General features: G+C 42.1%; 1 protein-coding gene across 1 annotated transcript in view; it reads left to right on the top strand.

Annotated features, from left to right (window-relative positions):
• Positions 1 to 1298: 1298 nt before the first annotated feature.
• Positions 1299 to 18222, top strand: part of LOC124595037 (facilitated trehalose transporter Tret1-like) — a 326026-nt gene continuing 309102 nt past the window's right edge. The window contains exon 1 of the mRNA XM_047133599.1: positions 1299 to 1395. Coding sequence (XP_046989555.1) covers positions 1391 to 1395 — 5 coding nt within the window. The 5' untranslated portion in view covers positions 1299 to 1390. The remainder of the gene's footprint in view (positions 1396 to 18222) is intronic.

Raw genomic sequence — 18222 nt, forward strand, 5'->3', positions numbered from 1 at the left:
AGACAACTGAATTTTAATCCTGTGGGAACTTCCTGCACCACGTGTTTTGGTTGCACAAAGCGATGACCGGAAAAACTTACTACATACAGAAAAATATATTCTGAAAAGTGTAAGAATTCGACTACAGAATTTGAGAATGAACTAGCAGATCAAACGTGTACAATAGTTGGAGTAGCTACAAACCATTGCACATTAACACACTCACCAGCGGCAAGTCGCTCTTGAGAATACAGTCTTCACTCACCAAAGAAGCAGCCCCAAGTACCGAGAGCATGCTCTCCCTGCAACGAACTTCCTGCAGGTAGCGAGAAGAGGTCAGAGAGGTCCTTTACGCCACCAACTTAACCACAGTCGAATCACTACCGAAAGGGTACAAATCTCTTTGCCTCGATTGATAAAGTTACGTTGGCTACACTGCGGCTACCACAGCAGGCAGCCAGATGCTGTACTGCAACTATACATGAGACAGATTCAACATACATACTCACTCACTCATTCATACAGATGATAAACACAGAAAGGAAATCTGGGAACACAAAATGTAGGTAACGTACATAGGATCAGATACTTACTGGAAAAATTGATATTTTAATGTAATCGTGTGCCACTGAATGGGGACAAACACGAAGTAAAAAACCAAATTACTAATATGTGTGCGTGACAGCATACGAAACGAATCTAACAGAGACGTTTCAACACATAGCCCCACCACACAACCGAAAATGACCAACGTCTGACGATATCGACAGTGAAATGTTAATAACAACGGCTGAGTGAAGCATTTTTTTATTCTTGTTCGCGACCTTAAGTTACGGCGATCTCTCGTTTGACTTGTGCCTTGAAAATGACGTGGTGCTCACCTGTCGAAACATCGACGGTTGTGGAAGATGTCACCCTGCTGCATTCCCGTGAACTATTTGAACATTCGATAACGCCTGGCGAAGCCCAAGTTTCGCCACTCGCAATCCCCGAAATTCCTTCGAAGCAGCGAGGGGTTGCTCATTTCGTGGTTTGCTGGCACGGCCTCGCGTCAGCGGCCTTCCGCAGTGCAGACGAGGCCGACTGAGCGACCGTCCCCTGGTACGCCAGGCCCCGACTCGGCTGGATAACTTGCATTTAGCGGGCGCCTTGACCCCGTGAGCGCGACGCAGGTAGACGGGCGGCTTCGTCTGCCATTTATTTACAAACAAGGCGGCCGGCAAGCATCGCCGGAGCCTCCCACTACGTGGCTCGTGACGTCACGCCAGCGAGAGAGAGAGTGCCGCGGCTGTCGCCAGCACCGCCAGTTGGACGACGCTCCACAGACGAGACAGGTGCAACTGCGAGCCGAGCCGACTCGAGCGTACGCCACGCTAGTGCTGCTTGCAGAGACTCTGAGACGCCGCTACCCATGAGGTTAGTCGCCCGCATGCAGTCTTCACCGGGTTGTTCATCGACGCTTGCAATCCGCTGATGTCGACAATTGCAGACTGGATATGTGAAACTCTGTGAAAGTGCGAAATGTCAAAATGTAAGAAAACAAGGAAAACCCGTGATGGATTCACAGCACGAATCGTTTTATTCGATGGAATGACAGTTGTGATAGTTTCGCACCATTTGTAACGCCTAACAGAAAAATGTTGCGAAAGTATAATATGTTTGGAATTAAAAAATACGTAAAAACGAAAATTTAGGTAAACATGCAAGTCCTATGCTTCATTAACCAGGAATCAATAAATGTGCACAGCATCACCTCATTTATTTTTGAGCAGAATTAAATTATACAGTGTTGACAACTAATTTCCCTCTATTTCACTTAAATAAAGTCAAGCATAGGTGATAGATCGTTCTCTTTTTTCAGCACTTAATTTGTTGTTCAATGGAAGGCTAGGCACGATACACGCAGTTTGAACCCCAAAATTACGATATTTAGTTTTCTTTCATTATACTACACAGTACGCAGTTAAATTCTAATGAATTATACGCTTAATCCTACCTCGGGCATGGATGTGTGTGATGTCCTTAGGTTAGTTAGGTTTACGTAGTTCTAAGTTCTAGGGGACTGAGCCGGCCGAAGTGGCCGTGCGGTTAAAGGCGCTGCAGTCTGGAACCGCAAGACCGCTACGGTCGCAGGTTCGAATCCTGCCTCGGACATGGATGTTTGTGATGTGCTTAGGTTAGTTAGGTTTAACTAGTTCTAAGTTCTAGGGGACTAATGACCTCAGAAGTTGAGTCCCATAGTGCTCAGAGCCATTTGAACCATTTTTTTAGTTATACGCTTACACCTTGTTGTGTTGTTTCCTTCTGAGCAACAGCTGCCCAATTGGTTGCTACGTACAAATTTTCTCGAATTTTTAGTTCAGTATTCTTCTCTAAGTTTCTAATCTTACCCTTCCTTCATCAAGAACTGCACACAAAACCTTGAAGCCGAAAATAACTGAAATTAAGTTGAAAGTACTGTGTGTTGTTACTTGAAGGAGAGCGAAACAGGTGTCCGTATCACCGCGGCCAGGCGGGATCGACACATTCAGCGTTCCTCATGTCACAAACAGATGAACATACTCACTGTTGAACCCAGTGAAGGTATTTTGAAGTGAATGGAGGCGTCTCTGGTGCTTACAACATATCTCAAGTTAGTAGCCTTGGCACACGGAGTGTTTTACAGAAAGAAAGAGACGAAAATACCCAATTTTGACAGTTTCGTCGTTTTCATTTCGAGTCTTCGACTCTTCACGGAAGCGTATATCTAACCGACTTTTAGTAAACTACTAAAGCTGTTGAAGTATTTATTCACAGGCAAACCTTTCCAGCCAGGCGATCGCCTTCAAGTCACACAGTGGTAACTGATGAAACATGTACAAAAGATGTATGTACGTGTGACAGATGAAGAGCGAAAACAATTATGTATTTGAGGCCAAGGAACCTTACTTCAGCTTGATGTAGACGATCGCTTGACCGGAACTGCTTGTCTGTGAAATGGGCTTGGTGACTCTGTGATAGCAAACTCTTTCAGGTACTGACCACCAGCTGCTCTGTTCGCCTTAGTGTGTTGATTAATTATACACTAACTGCTCATCTGCATACATACACCTACGGTATACCAGTGGGCAGACTGGAATCTTCTTCTTTTTCCTGTGCTTTTGTGCCGAATCGGAGCAAGATTGGTGTGGTTATTAACGGAATTCTTATGTTTTGTTTTAAGGGGTGGAGTATATTCCCGGAATGGAAAGTGTGTACCCCACTTGCCTGCTTGCGGTGTTATTCATGTGGAAATGAGCAACAGTTTCAAGAATGTTTCCGATTCGTGTAACTGATGTGGGACTAGGATCCTAGCCGATATTCACCTACTGAGATGTGGAAAACCGCCTAAAAACGACATTCAGACTGGCCAGCTTACCGACCTTCGGGTGGATTCAGCCTGGGACTGACGCAGTTGCCCGTTCCGGAAGCGCCGGTTTAACACGGACGGCTACCCAGGCGGGCCAATGGGCAGACTGGATTCCTTGTATCAAAATAAGGAAGAAAGACTTATAAAAAGTCGGTTGGGAAACTCTGTTTACGAATTAAGAGAATATCACGTTTCCCTATACGTGAGTTGAAACTATTCATGATACTTGTCAGTGCTTCGTTTTGCAGTAGTTTCACACTTAGAACGTACTGTTCAGTGGTCACATTCTTGACGGTGTGTCGGTTGTATTAGAAGAAATCTGCTAAAACAGAAAAAAATGAAGAGGTTGCAGAGACTTGCTTAGAAACGCCAGCAGCTAAGCACACTGATCATAAGTCATCAAAAGACTTTTTCAAGAACGGAAACCACTGACTGTAAGTCCTCTGGACAGGTAAGGAGGAGGACACGGTAAGTGCCATAACTTGATTTCCAAGAAAATTTGCTGAATAGCAGATGGAGTCAAAATTAGCGAATAAGTGCCTCGGCTTATCTGTAGATACTTGACCGTTTATGAGAAAAAGACGGTCAAAGTTTTCGAAGCACTCTGTGCATTTAGTGAATAAACAGTTGAGCTGTAGCAGTGGGACAGTGACTGGCGTCGTGGCCTTTTTCGTTCGTTTACCAGTGTCCATAGTAGATAACCACACTAATTTTTTCCACTGTATATTAAAATAAAGTTGACCTTAACGTTCTAATAATTACATGTATGGTGAATGAATTTAAAGAAAGCAGCAATAAATGAATGAGAAAATTATTTGAAATTGTTTTCGGTGAAATTCTTGTAGTGTATCTTGATTCATAATGAACTGCAAGCACCAGTTTTCGGTAAAGCGATCCGTTATGCGTGGTTTTCCTGTGAAATTATTCTCAATGTTTCAAATCTTTAGCAATGTTAATGACGTTTCTTTTTCAAGTGAGAATGATAAAAAGAATAGTCACTATGGCAAACCTGCCTTCTCGCGACGCTCCTAGTTTTCGGAATTTATGTGTTCCGAATGTTTCTACGATCGGTATGATCCAAGGACATGCACCAAATCATTCTGTAGAATTAAAGTAATAATAAAATATAGGAATATTAGAATTTTAACCGTGAAAAAAACATGCACACACATTAATTTAATACATGTATGACACTTATTGTGAAACCTAGTTGTAATTTTGCAATTAATATAACGCCCTTGCATTTCCTAACTTGATAACAAACACTTGTGCAGTAGCTTTCTACGCACATGGGAACAATAATCGAATTTCGAACACGGGGGGGGGGGGGGGGTCAAAAGTGAGAGATCGTGACGCTAGTCAATGTGCCACCATTTCGGCTGAGATTTTCGCGAGCTTAAAAGCATTTAAATTACTTGGAAAGCTTTGACCGTCGATTTCTCAGAAACAGTAGAGTATCTATGGATAAGTTGAGACGTGTTCGCTTATTTTGATTCCTCTTCCACCAAGCGAAGTTTCTGGGAAATCGGACTATGGCACTTTCTGTGTTTTCCCCGCAATAGCCACCATCACTCACAAGGAGTTCACATGGCAATCAGTTCTTTTTATTTTTTTTTTACATCTATGGAACGAGAAGTTCAGAACTCAAGTACGTCAGCAGAAGCAGTCGATGCAACACTCAAAAATTCCCGAGAAAATTTGAACTTTTCAGACCGTTTTTAATGCGCCAAAGCAAAGTTAACTTTTCTTCAGAGGTCGTGTGGCTCTGTGGTTCTGGTTCGATTCCCAGTCCCAAAAAACATTTAAAGAAAGGTGTATGTTCCATGAACATTTCCACGAAGTCCAAAGTACATCAGGATGGAAGGTATTGTAATTTGTAATGGATTTTTATTTAAACAGTCGTTTACAAAGGATCGTTAACTAAGAATTGTATTTGCAATGAAAACAGTTTTTTTGTTTGATATGCAAGTACAAATAAGGAGACGTGTATATTCCATACAAATAATAATTAGAGGTGTGTTAATTAGCATGCACGTGATGATTTTTGTATGTAAGTGACGCAGGTATTCGAATTGAACGTAAAAAAAAAACAACGAATAAGTAATGACCGAAACGAGATTCGAACCAGTCATTACCAGTCTCGAGCGCTACTGATTTTTTCCATATTTATGTATTTTAAACTTCATGGAAATGCTAGTGTACCATAAACCTCCGTTTAAAAATTTGCGTCAGCCGGGAACCGAACCTAAAATCTCTGTGTTGCAGGCGAGCATTGTTTCACACAGCCACACTGCCTGTCGAGAATAGCACATTTCGCTTTGGCATATTAACCACCGTTGGAAATTTTAAAAGTCCATTTTCTCGGGAATTTATAAGAGTTGCATCGAATTTTTTCTAAGGATTAATATTTGACCTCTAAACTTCACGTACCGCAAATATAAAAAATTGCAAAAATCCTATTGCTGCGTCGTCCCCATTGTCTAATAAAATACTTTGGGCAATATTACCGGGTGGTCATAATTAAACATTCCCTACTTAACACGTTATGACATGGAAACTAATTACCATACGAGTGCCAAACGTGACAGCACTAATGCCAAGGACATGGGAAAGAGAGATAATGCAGAATCAATTCAATTAAAACACTTTTAATGTGCTGCTACGGTACATCATACCATTACGTATCGGAACCATTACTGCAACAAAAAGGGCTAAATATGGCACCCATAGTGTCCAGGAGAGTAGGAAAACGCAGGATTCCATTATGCACAGCAGAACGAAGCATGATCGTAGGTATGCTGGCTACCTCTTTCGATATGCTACGCTTCAGGTCAGCACAGGTGTGAATGTCCCCCTGGTAAACCCTGCCCTTCAGGTAGCCCCACAACCAGAAATCACAGGGAGTGGGAACAGGTGATCGTGCCGGCCAAGCATTTGGGAACGATTCGATTCGATTGTTTCCAAATATGTTTCGGAGAAGCGGGTGAACTTCACGAGCGATGTGCAGTGGCTCCCATTTTGTATGAAAACTGTTGAGTTCAATGCTTCTCTCTCCTGTAGGGCAGATATGACATGCTGACGAAGGATATCGCAGTAATGCTGGCCAGTCCCACATCACGTCTTTGATCCTTGAACGCCACCCTTTTCAAAAATGACTGGGCCAATAATGAACGTAGCCACTAAGCCACACCATACGGTGACATGTTCACCGTACAGAGGAACTTGCACAGTGACTGAAGGTGAAGATCCCACATTCGACAGTTCGTGTCTTCACCTCACCCGTGAGAGAAAAATGAGCCCCGTCTGTCCATAGGATGGTCCAGAGCCAGGCCTCTTAAACTTCAATCCTTGCGAGAAAGTGGAGAGCGAAGTCAACACGTCGTTGTGCGTCCTGTGGTGCAAGCTGCTGTACGAGAATGGTTCGAAGCACCTTCCGTACAGTGGATAACGGGATGTTCAACTGTTGTGACGCTGCACGCGAACTGCCTGATAATCGGGAATTGGGCACAGCGTTCTCTGCCATAGCAGCAGCGACTTCATCAACCAACTGTGGTGCAACCGGTCATGCGGCCTCTTCCCTGAGCGACGCCCACTTCTCCAGCTGACTCGAACTTTTTCATCATGCTCCGCACAGCAGGCGAAGAAAGAGTAACCCTCCGTAATCCTTCTAGCCGGTGATATTCTCGAATTTCAGCTGCAGCATTACTATAGTTTTGATAATAGAGCTTTACCAGTAATGCCCTACTCCTTTCGTCCGAGCTCATCTTGACACGTCAGCAAGTGCACTGCGAGTGGTCAGGTGTGTGAGACTACGGATGACGATGACTGATTTCAATTTTTCAGAGCGAATATATTGCGTGTCTATAGCTGATAACTATTCACTTCTTCACTACTAGCTTCAAGGACGAAGCAACATTATCAAGCACTCGTGCTAGTTAAGTTAGACATGTTGTGGTCGTGTTATCTGGCACACACATGGTTCAGATCACATCGACCCATGTGTCTCCTTGTAGGCCAACCGTGGAAGAATTTGTCTGACCGTTCGCCTGAGAAGAGCGGCATGGTAGAAGCTCTCTGACTCATGTGCTTGTGTCACGCAATACGATGACATCTCGTCTGGATTCATTGAGCATGAGCGCTTCGTAATCTGGCTTCGGCCTCGAAACTCGTAGCGGCCAAATAAATCTTGTAGCTGTGGAAGAGTTACTTCGCAAAAGTAAGTAAAATAATTATAACTACAGTAACGGGCAAACTTTCACAAAAAATCTCACTGTTCTTAGCATAAAATCCTCATCAGGGTGCTAGCACAAAATTAAAGTTACGTTTAAGTGCTTGAGTATACCTCTTCTTTTCCAACTTCGGAAGAAAAGTTTTTCACTTGTCATATCTTATGCCCAAGTCTGTGTTGCAAGTAGATCATGATGCACACTGCACCACTACGCATAAATTATGTCATGGAGTCCACTATGAAAAGCTTCATGAACTTTTGATGTGCAATGTGTAACGAATTGTTTTATAGTACGGTCGTTAGTGGTAACCCTGTGTCAGGAATGAAGTGCACCGAGCCAAGTGTAGTAATTTTACTTTGGCTTGGAATACAAAAGCCAGTCGGCTCGTAACATACCTGTGACCTCGGTGGTGCTCGGTGCATTTCTGTGCAAGGCTGCAAGTTTCTTATGTGTCGACTTAGATACTTCGTCTTTGCAGGCAAAGACGTGAGCGAAGAAGGCTGTCGTGCTACGTTGCTCACAATAAAGACTGCTCCGTTGTTTGACGTTGAAAGGCCGTGCGTCCTTGACAGGGGTTTCATTTACTGCTCCATAACGAGTCGGCCTCACGTTATTCGTTAAGATCCTCTTGTGTGTGTGTTTTTCCAAAGGCTTCTCCAGTCTCGTGCTGGATTTTTCTATTTGTTTATGAACAGACTCTACAGTGAGTCCCGGCAAATTCGTACAGTGGTGTTTCCCGCAACTGCTTCTAAATACCGGACTGTTATAATTAAACTTTTCCTATTTAACACACTATAACATGGAAACTAATTACCGTACGAGTACCACATTTGGTAGCATTAATGTCCAGAGTATGGCGTGCATGATTTCCATGCGTCACAGTGCCACCTTTCAGTTCTAACTATGTTCTCTGTATTGCTAGAGATCTGCAGAAAAATCGCTATTCATACCAGAAGCCTCTCACAATCTTTTGTAATTCTGTGAACCAGACAATTAACACACAAATTCTAAAAGTAAAAATTTATATCAATATTGTTGCACGTCATGCAGTCTAAGAAAGTCGGTCAGCTATTAGTTCCGCTAGAGGTATATTCATATTCATAGATGTACTTTCAGTGTGGGGTGGGGGGGTTTGGAGAGAGGGAAGACATAGAAAAAATTATTTTTATAAAGCGAGCTTGCATCCTGCTCTGGTACACAAGCAGACATATTAGCTCTGTATTTGTTTGAAGAAAGAAGGAACTTGTGATGAACTCTAATTGTAAGTGTGCCCAGAACTATTGGTCTTGAAATATGAAACTTGTTTCGTTACTCATGGCAAAATTAATAAGAGATCTCCTCCCTCCCCCACCCCTATAACTCAGTTCCCCGGTACGCTCTTGGATATTTCAATGTACATTGTATACTTAGCAGTAATGTTGGAGCTATTCGAAGTTTGATTATTTAATTCCCTTTTAATATATCGAAAAGGGATGTAAACTATAATAACGATGGTGGCTATTGCATATGTAAGTACATGGTCTCCACCACTGTGTCTACATAATTATCTTTATGATAGGTTTAATAAGGAACAAAAAGTTATATGCGCATGAAATACGACAAAAGTACATTAACTTGTTTTACATATCAAATTTCTCTAAAGGTGTTGCATTTTTTTATTACAATTTTATTTGGTTGTGTGATTGAAGATATAAAATACATCTTTCAGATGTGTTCACTAATGCTGCCAGCAGAACGAATATTTCGCCCTGTGGTGATCACTCAGCACACGTGCTCACACACCCGACTACGGGACAAAAAATGCACTCGGAGCACTCACAACTTATACGCAAAACAATGAGTAAACATAAACGCTGTAGTGAGTACTGACCAAAGAGACACTACGATATTCTTTGTTCTGTGCAATTTTTACAAAAGTGAGGTGCAGTGGAAAAAATGGTTCAAATGGCTCTGAGCACTATGGGACTTAACATCTGTGGCCATCAGTCCCCTAGAACTTAGAACTGCTTAAACCTAACTAACCTAAGGACATCACACACATCCATGCCCGAGGCAGGATTCGAACCTGCGACCGTAGCAATCCCGCGGTTCCGGACTGAGCGCCTAGACCCGCTAGAACACCGCGGGCGGCTGCAGTGGAAAAAAACACCAATACAGCCTAAGAAAAAGTGGTTTCAAACAGGCGAAAGACTGACGAAAGTGAATGTTCAACCTGTGTTGTTTTGACCTTAATCTCTGCTAACAACGAAGGAAAATGCAGTGGCTTACAGAACATGTAAGCAGTAAGCAGATCACTGAAAATATAATACGCCAATTTTGTAAGGATATAATGTTTTTAATCTGTAAATACGAAACTTCGTACACGTATTATAGCCGGCCAAAGTGGCCGCGCGGTTCTGGCGCTGCAGTCTGGAACCGCGAGACCGCTACGGTCGCAGGTTCGAATCCTGCCTCGGGCATGGATGTGTGTGATGTCCTTAGGTTAGTTAGGTTTAACTAGTTCTAAGTTCTAGGGGACTAATGACCTCAGCAGTTGAGTCACATAGTGCTCAGAGCCATTTGAACACGTATTATAAAGACGGTCTGTACAAGAGCGAGATACTTGAGGGCAATATTATGGAAATGGAAAAGGATGTAGATGAAGATGAAATGGCAGATATGATATTGCTCGAAGAATTTGACAGAGCACTGAAAGACCTAAGTCGAAACAAGGCCCCGAGAGTAGACAACATTCCATTAGAGCTACTGATAGCCTTGAGTGAGCCAGCCATGAAAAAATTCTTCCATATGGTGAGCAAGATGTATGAAACAGGGTAAGTACCGTCAGACTTCAAGATGAATATAATAATGCCAGTCCCAAAGAAAGCAGGTGTTGACAGGTGTGAAAATTAAGGAACTATCAGTTTGATAAGTCACGGTTGCAAAACACTAGCACGAATTCTTTACAGACGAAGGGAAGATCGGTTTGGATTCCCGAGAAATGTTGGAATACGCGAGGCAATAATGACCCTACGACTTATTTTAGATGATAGATTAAGGAAAGCCAATCATACTTTTCTAGCATTTATAGACTTAGAGAAAGCGTTTGACAATGTTGACTGGAATACTCTCATTCAAATACTGAAGGTGGCAAGGGTAAAATACAGAGACCGAAAGGCTATTTACAATTTGTACAGAAACCATATTTCAGTCATAAGAGTCAAGGGGCATGGAAACGAAGCAGTGGTTGAGTAGGAAGTGAGACAGGATTGTAGCCTATTCCTGATGTTATTCAATCTGTATATTGATCAAGCAGGAAAGGAAACAAAAGAAAAATGTTGAGTTGGAATTGAAGTCCATGCAGAAGTAATAAGAACTCTGAAGTTTGCTGACGACATTGTAATTCTGTCAGAGACAGCAAAGGATCTGGAAGAACAGTTGAACGTGATGGACAGTGTCTTGAGTGGAGGATATGAGACGAATATCAATAAAAGCAAAACGAGGGTAATGGAATGCAGTCGAAATAAATGAGGTGATGCTGGGGAATTAGATTAGAAACAGACACTTAAAGTAGTAAAGGAGTTTTACTATTTGGCGAGCAAAATAACTGATGATGGTCGAAGTAGAGAGGATATAAAACGTAGAGTGGCTATGGAAAGAGGCGTTTCTCAAGAAGACAAATTTGTTAATGTCGAGAATAGATTTAGGTGTCAGGAAGTTATTTCTAAAAGTATAGAGTGTGGCCGTGTATGGATGTGAAACGTGGGCAATAAACAGTTTAGACAAGAAGAGAATAACAGCATTTGAAGTGTGGTGCTACAGAAGAATGCTGGAGATCAGATGGGTAGATCACGTAGCTAATGAGGAGGTACTGAACAAAATTTTGGAGAAGAGGAATTTGTGGCACAACTTGACTAGTGGAAGGGATCGGTTGGTAGGACACTTCGGAGGCCTCAAGAGATCATCAATTTAGTACTGTAGGGAAGCGTGAAGGGTAAAAATCGTGGAGGCAGACAATGAGATGAATGCATAAAGCAGATTCAGAAGGATGTACGTTGCAGTAGTTAATCGGTGATGAAGAGGCTTGCACGGGACAGAGTAGCATGGAGAGCTGCATCATACCAATCTCTGGACTGAAGACCACAACGACAACAACATACGTATTATGTACCCATATTTCTTGAATAATCACCGAATATTCTTTATGAATACCGATAGTAGGGAAACTCGTCCGGTGGAAAATTTTCTCTGTTTGGAGAAAGTTTAAGACGGAAAAACTAAAAATTGATAAATTACAATTTGACAGCTCAAAGGCCATTTTTCCTCCCGCACCATACATGCGCATTCGTCACTACAATCACAACGTTAATTAGTACAATATAATTAATTTTATATAAAGTTAATTAATTAAATAATTATATAACAATAGACAAAAATTTCTACGTGTTCATTTGTTTTATTGAATCACAGCACCTGTCGCGACAAAATATCTCCAGGAATTGTTCCGCTCCTTTTCAAGTGATTACAGTTTTCAGTTGGAGTCCAGACAGACACCTTAAATGTCCAACAACCAATTTTGTTCTTGGTATTTATTAGTCACGAAGGAACAGTTAGAAATGATACAGACTGACGATGACGCCTTTATTGTTGAGGACTATATGTTTAAATGGAAAGATGAAGACTCGATTTCCCAACGTGCTTGATAGAACAGTGCGCAGCTGCAGGATTTTTCCACCGGCAGTTTTACGGTTTCGCAACTGAGAGGCACTTGCTGAATACTGGTCTGGTGGCTCGCTCATGCCTTTCGTATTTCGTTCTAGTCTGAAGTTATGATCGTTCGTTCAGCGAAGTTGCAGTTTCTTACGTCTCTAGCCAAATAAAAGGTCGTGTGTTTGCTGACGTCACTGTCGGCGGGTTATTTGCTTCAACAGCATACTTGCCCACTTGTCAGACGGATGTCTTCGCAGAATGACGCCATTCCGAGGACAGGTTGCCTGGAATGTTGGAGCACGACCTTCGCAGACTCGAAGAGGGGAATTAACCAGAGAAGGGTCTCTCACACCTAGGAACTTGGAAAGCAATGCATCTCGCGCGCCGCGTACTGACAAAATAAACACAGTATAACGGTCGGCTAACGCGAGATAACAGCAGCTGCAAAAGCGGTCGAAAGTTCCGCAATCCTTCACTCTGTTTCGAAAAACTGTGTACTGGCTATCTGAATGGGTCTACTTCACATCATAAACACATACCCGCCACAGTCACGAACACACCGAAAAGATAGCACATTTCCTGAACAAAAGTTACTGGAATTATAGTTGTGGATAGAATATTTAAACTGTTCGCACGTGGCTTCTCTCTGCATGAAAGTCTAAATAAGGTAGTGGTAAAATATTTCTTTTTCCTCACAAGAGGTTTCTTGTCATCTTCTACATATATATTCTTAAAGTCACTAGCGATTTAGTGTTAGAGGGAAAAGGAATTCTCTCCGTTCCTTCGAACTCATCCTAATCTTTTGTGCCTTATTCCTACTATCCCTATGCGTGATATCCTATGGTAACAACTAAACTCTCGCGCAGTCTTGTTCGAATTCTTTTAAACCACTTTCTTGCAAATGCTCTAAGATACCTGTTACAGCTTCATATGGATTGGGCCGATATTTTACGATCCTGTATTCGTTGTCTCTAGTCATACCTACTTGATAAGGACTAGCGTCTCATTCAACATTTCCTTCGTAGATGCACTGCACTTTCTCAGAAATCCCGCTACAAATTTAAATATTGCACTCGCCTTTCCTATCATAAGTTTGTCTTGATCGTCCTATTTCCTTTCCCTTCTTAGGATTATCAAAAATGGCTCTGAGCACTATGGTACTTCTGAGGTCATCAGTCCCCTAGAACTTAGAACTACTTAAACCTAACTAACCTAAGGACGTCACACACGTCCATGCCCGAGGCAGGATTCGAACCTGCGACCGTAGCGGTATATATTTAAATCATGAGATCGACTTCAGAAGTTCAGCACTAGCCTCGTTATCGCATATTATGAGGTTCTTTCTCTTTGTTAGGGGAAATATATTTCATTTGCCCGCATTTAAAAATACAGAACTATTCATTTCAAGTGGAAATTGCTTTTTGAGTTTAAAATGAGTCAAATATATGTGCGGGTTGGCTGCCAAATGGGCTGATACTCGGGGAAGATCAGTTTGGATTCCCTAGAAATGTAGGAAGACGCGAGGCAATACTGACCCTAAGATTTCTCATAGAAGATAGGTTAAGGAAAGTCAAACCTCCATTTATAGCGTTTGTAAACTTAAAGAAAGCTTCTGACAATGTTGACTGAAATACTCTCTTTCAAATACTAAAGGTGGCGGGCTAAGATACAAGGAGCGGAAGGCTGTTTACAATTTGTACGGAAACGAGATGGCAATTATGTGTCGAGGGGCACGATAGGGAAGCAATGGTTGAGAAGGGAGTGAGACTGGGTTGTAGCCTATCCCCGATGTTATACATTATGTATATTAAGAAAGCAATAAAGGAAACGAAAGAAAAATTTGGAGTAGGAATTAACGTCCAGGGAGAAGAGATAAAAACTTTGAGGCCACAATGAGAATCTTTACTCTGCGGAAGAGTGTGCGCTGATATGTAACTTCCTGGCAGATTAAAATCGTGTGTCGGACCGAGACTCGAACTCGGGACCTTTGCCTTTCGCGAGCAAGTGCTCTACTTCCCGTGTTCGAGTCTCGGTCCGGCACACAGTTATAATCTGCTAGGAAGTTTCAAAAACTTTGAGGTTTATCGATGACAGTGTAATTCTGTCAGAGACAGCAAAGGACTTGGAAAAGCATTTGAACGGAATTGACAGTGTCTTGAAAGGAGGATATAGAATGAACGTCAATAAAACCCAAACGAGGATAATGGAATAATGGCCATTAGGAAATGAGACAAAGTAGTAAATTCTATTTTGGAAGCAAAATAACGGGTGATGGTCGAAGTAGAGAGGATATAAAATGTAGACTGGCACTGGCAAGAAAAGCGTTTCTGAAGAAGAGAATGTGTTAACATCGAGTACACATTTGTCAGGAAGTTGGGGTTGGGTTGTTTGGGGGAAGAGACCAAACAGCGAGGTCATCGGTCTCATCGGATTAGGGAAGAACGGGAAGGAAGTCGGCCGTGCCCTTTCAGAAGAACCATCCCGGAATTTGCCTGGAGCGATGTAGGGAAATCACGGAAAACATAAATCAGGATGGCCGGACGCGGGATTGAACCGTCGTCCTCCCGAATGCGAGTCCAGTGTGCTAGCCACTGCATCACCTCGCTCGGTGTCAGGAAGTCCTTTCTGAAAGTATTAGTATGGAGTGCAGCTATACATGGAAGTGAACTATAGGCGATAAGCAGTTTAGACAAGAAGGGAATAGAGGCTTTTGAAATGTGGTGCTACAGAAGAGTGCTGAAGATTAGATGGGTCGATCACTTAACTAATGAGAAGGTTCTGAATAGAATTGGGGAGAAGAGAAATCTGTGATACAACCCGACTAAAAGAAAGGATCCGTTGGTAAGACAAACTGTGAGACATCAAGAGATCACCAATTTAGTACTGGGCGGAAGCGTGGGGGGAGGGGGTAAAAGTCGTAGAGGGAGACCAGTGTATGAATACAGTAAGCAAATTCAGAAGGATGTTGGTTACAGTAGTTATTCGGAGATGAAGAGGGTTGCACAATTTAGAGTAGCATGGAGAGCTGCACCAAACCAGTCTTTGGACTAAAGACCACAACAACAACATTAACAACAACAACATAAATATATATATACTGTGGTAGAAAGGATAAATTTTTAAGTAACTGCCATGCCCAACATTACTCGAGAAATATATAATTATGAGCAGCAAGCTTAATTTAGTCCGTGAGTTTTGGACATATTCCACTTGGCAGCCAATCCACCCATACGACAGTGTAATTCCCAAGAAATATAAATCTAATTCTGGAAATTCGTTTTCGGCAAACAGTTTCTTCCACCCACATATATTTCGGCAGCTGTTGACCATGTGAGACGTACCCGTTTATTTCTTAAACCTATGTTACTAAAACCTCGTAAAATTTATGACTGTAGCAGAATATAAAAACTGGACTTTTGTGCTTAATTTGGTATGCAACAGAACATTGGAGATCTAATAATAGTATTTAAATAATGCATAAGCAATACATTATGACTACCTTTGAATAAATTTGGAGGAGTAAAATTTATGATGGTTTAGTAGCAAAGTAACAATCTCTCTCGTTTAGTATTCTAGGGTTAATGTGTGACATTCAAGTCGTAAATTAACAGGGTGGCGTTTTCTCTGTGATGTACAACGCCTCTCTTGTAACGTCTGCTATTGGAGTTTGTTGAGCATCACTGTAAGCCACCTTGCCGAGTAAAGAACCCCAGACGAAACGTGCCGCTGTTCATTGGAGGAGGAGGAGGAGATTAGTGTTTAACGTCCCGTCGACAACGAGGTCATTAGAGACGGAGCGCAAGCTCGGGTGAGGGAAGGATGGGGAAGGAAATCGGCCGTGCCCTTTCAAAGGAACCATCCCGGCATTTGCCTCAAGCGATTTAGGGAAATCACGGAAAACCTAAATCAGGATGGCCGGAGACGGGATTGAACCGTCGTCCTCCCGAATGCGAGTCCAGTGTGCTAACCACTGCGCCACCTCGCTCGGTGTTCATTGAATCTTCCCTCTCATCCTACCTGGTATGGATCCAAGGTTGATGAACGCTACTCAAGAATCGGTCGAACAAGCGCCTTGTAAGTCACTTCATTCGTGGATTAGTTACATTTCCTTAAGGTTGTTCCTATGAATCTCATTCTGGCAGCTGCTTTTCCTACTATTTGTTTTACGTCTTCATTCCACGTAAGGTCGCTCTGGTTACTTATTCCTACATATTTTATGGAGATGCTGTTTCCAGCAATTTGCCAACAGTGGTGTAGTGGTTTATTAATTGATTGCTTTTCCTATGCGTTGGCAGTCATTGATGTTGATGGTCAACTGCCAGAACCTGCAACATTCATCACACCTCTGCAGATCGTTCTGCAAATCAGTACTGTTTCCTAGTGTTGCTGCGTTTTTATAGACAACCGCATCTCCTGGGAACAGTCCTAAAGAGCATCCGAAGCTTTCTACTAGATCATTTATATACATAATAAACTGTAACGTTCCTATCACACTTCCTTGGGGTACGCCGGAAATTACCTTTACTTCTCTCGATTTGGTTCCGTTAAGAGCGAGGTGTTCTATCTGCAAGTAAATCTTGAATCTATTCCGATACTCGGTAAGCTCGTATTTCTTTCACTAAACAGAAGTGTATGATGTTTCAAATGCGTTCCTGCAATTAAGATACACGGTATCAATCTGAGCGCCGTTGTTCAAATGGCTCTGAGCACTATGGGACTTAACAGCTGAGGTCATTAGTCCCCTAGAACTTAGAACTACTTAAACCTAACTAACCTAAGGACATCACACACATCCATGCCCGAGGCAGGATTCGAACCTGCGACCGTTGCGGTCGCGCGGTTCCAGACTGAAGCGCCTAGAACCGCTCGGCCACTCAGGCCGGCAGCGCCGTTGTCTAGAGCACTATGGATGCCGCAGAGAAACGATGGGGAATGCTGTATTTTGAGAAGTGAACAGAATTAACAATAAACCATTATTCCAGGAGGAACACATACTTCAGTCTCTGTCCTGATGACAATACCATTAATATTGGCCAAGAAAGAAATGCGAGAAAACCGGAATAGAAGAGAATCGAACAGTTTGAGATGTAGTTTTTCAGTTCGACGCTGATGAGATGTGAGTTTTTCTGCAGACTCAGCAAAGAAAACATGTGGAAAACACAAAAAAATGGGACACGTAGTAGAACATGTTTTAAGGCATTAGGGAATAACTTTCACGGCACTAGAGCGATCTATAGTTGGTAAACTGACTGAATACGTTCTACAATTTAATTGAGGACGTAGGGTGCAACCGCTATGCGAGAAGAAAAGGTTGGCGTAAGACAGGAATTCGTGGTGGGTGGGATCTGATGACTTAAAAAGAAAAACAAATCTGATTTTTTATTATTTTATGGTCAACTTAAATACAATGTACTGGTAAATATGCAACACGTTACTTTTAATTCTCACCAATGAAATAAGTGTTTTCCTATGCATTTTGTTAACTATGCAGACAGTGCGGGTACGTAATTCATAAATTGTTCCAAGAGAATCGTTGACTGTAAGACGTAGTTTTTTTGTGTGTAAGTAACGTAAATGATGTGTGTCATATACTTTTTCTTCGTTTAAGTGATTTTCATATCGGCTTTTGATACGGTGCGACATCTGTCACCCATTGTGGTTCATAGATTTTTGTAAACGGACGAATTACTTCACTCACAATGCAATATTTCGAAACGGTGTCGCGTCTCTCTTACAAAGTCTTATTAAATAAAGCAACCTTACATACTACTGAATACTCTGTGATGTATCTAATGGGTCTCTTTTCACTCTGCTTTCTGGATGTAACAGAATATTAGTTCGAAACTCATCATGCAACGTTCTTCTTTGCGACTTTCCGTTATATTCAAGCGAAACGTCCCGGCTGAACTCTACAGCAGTGACATTTCGTTGTCCTCA

The sequence above is a fragment of the Schistocerca americana genome, chromosome 2 (genome assembly GCF_021461395.2).
Source record: "Schistocerca americana isolate TAMUIC-IGC-003095 chromosome 2, iqSchAmer2.1, whole genome shotgun sequence".
Taxonomy (NCBI): Eukaryota; Metazoa; Arthropoda; class Insecta; order Orthoptera; family Acrididae; genus Schistocerca; species Schistocerca americana.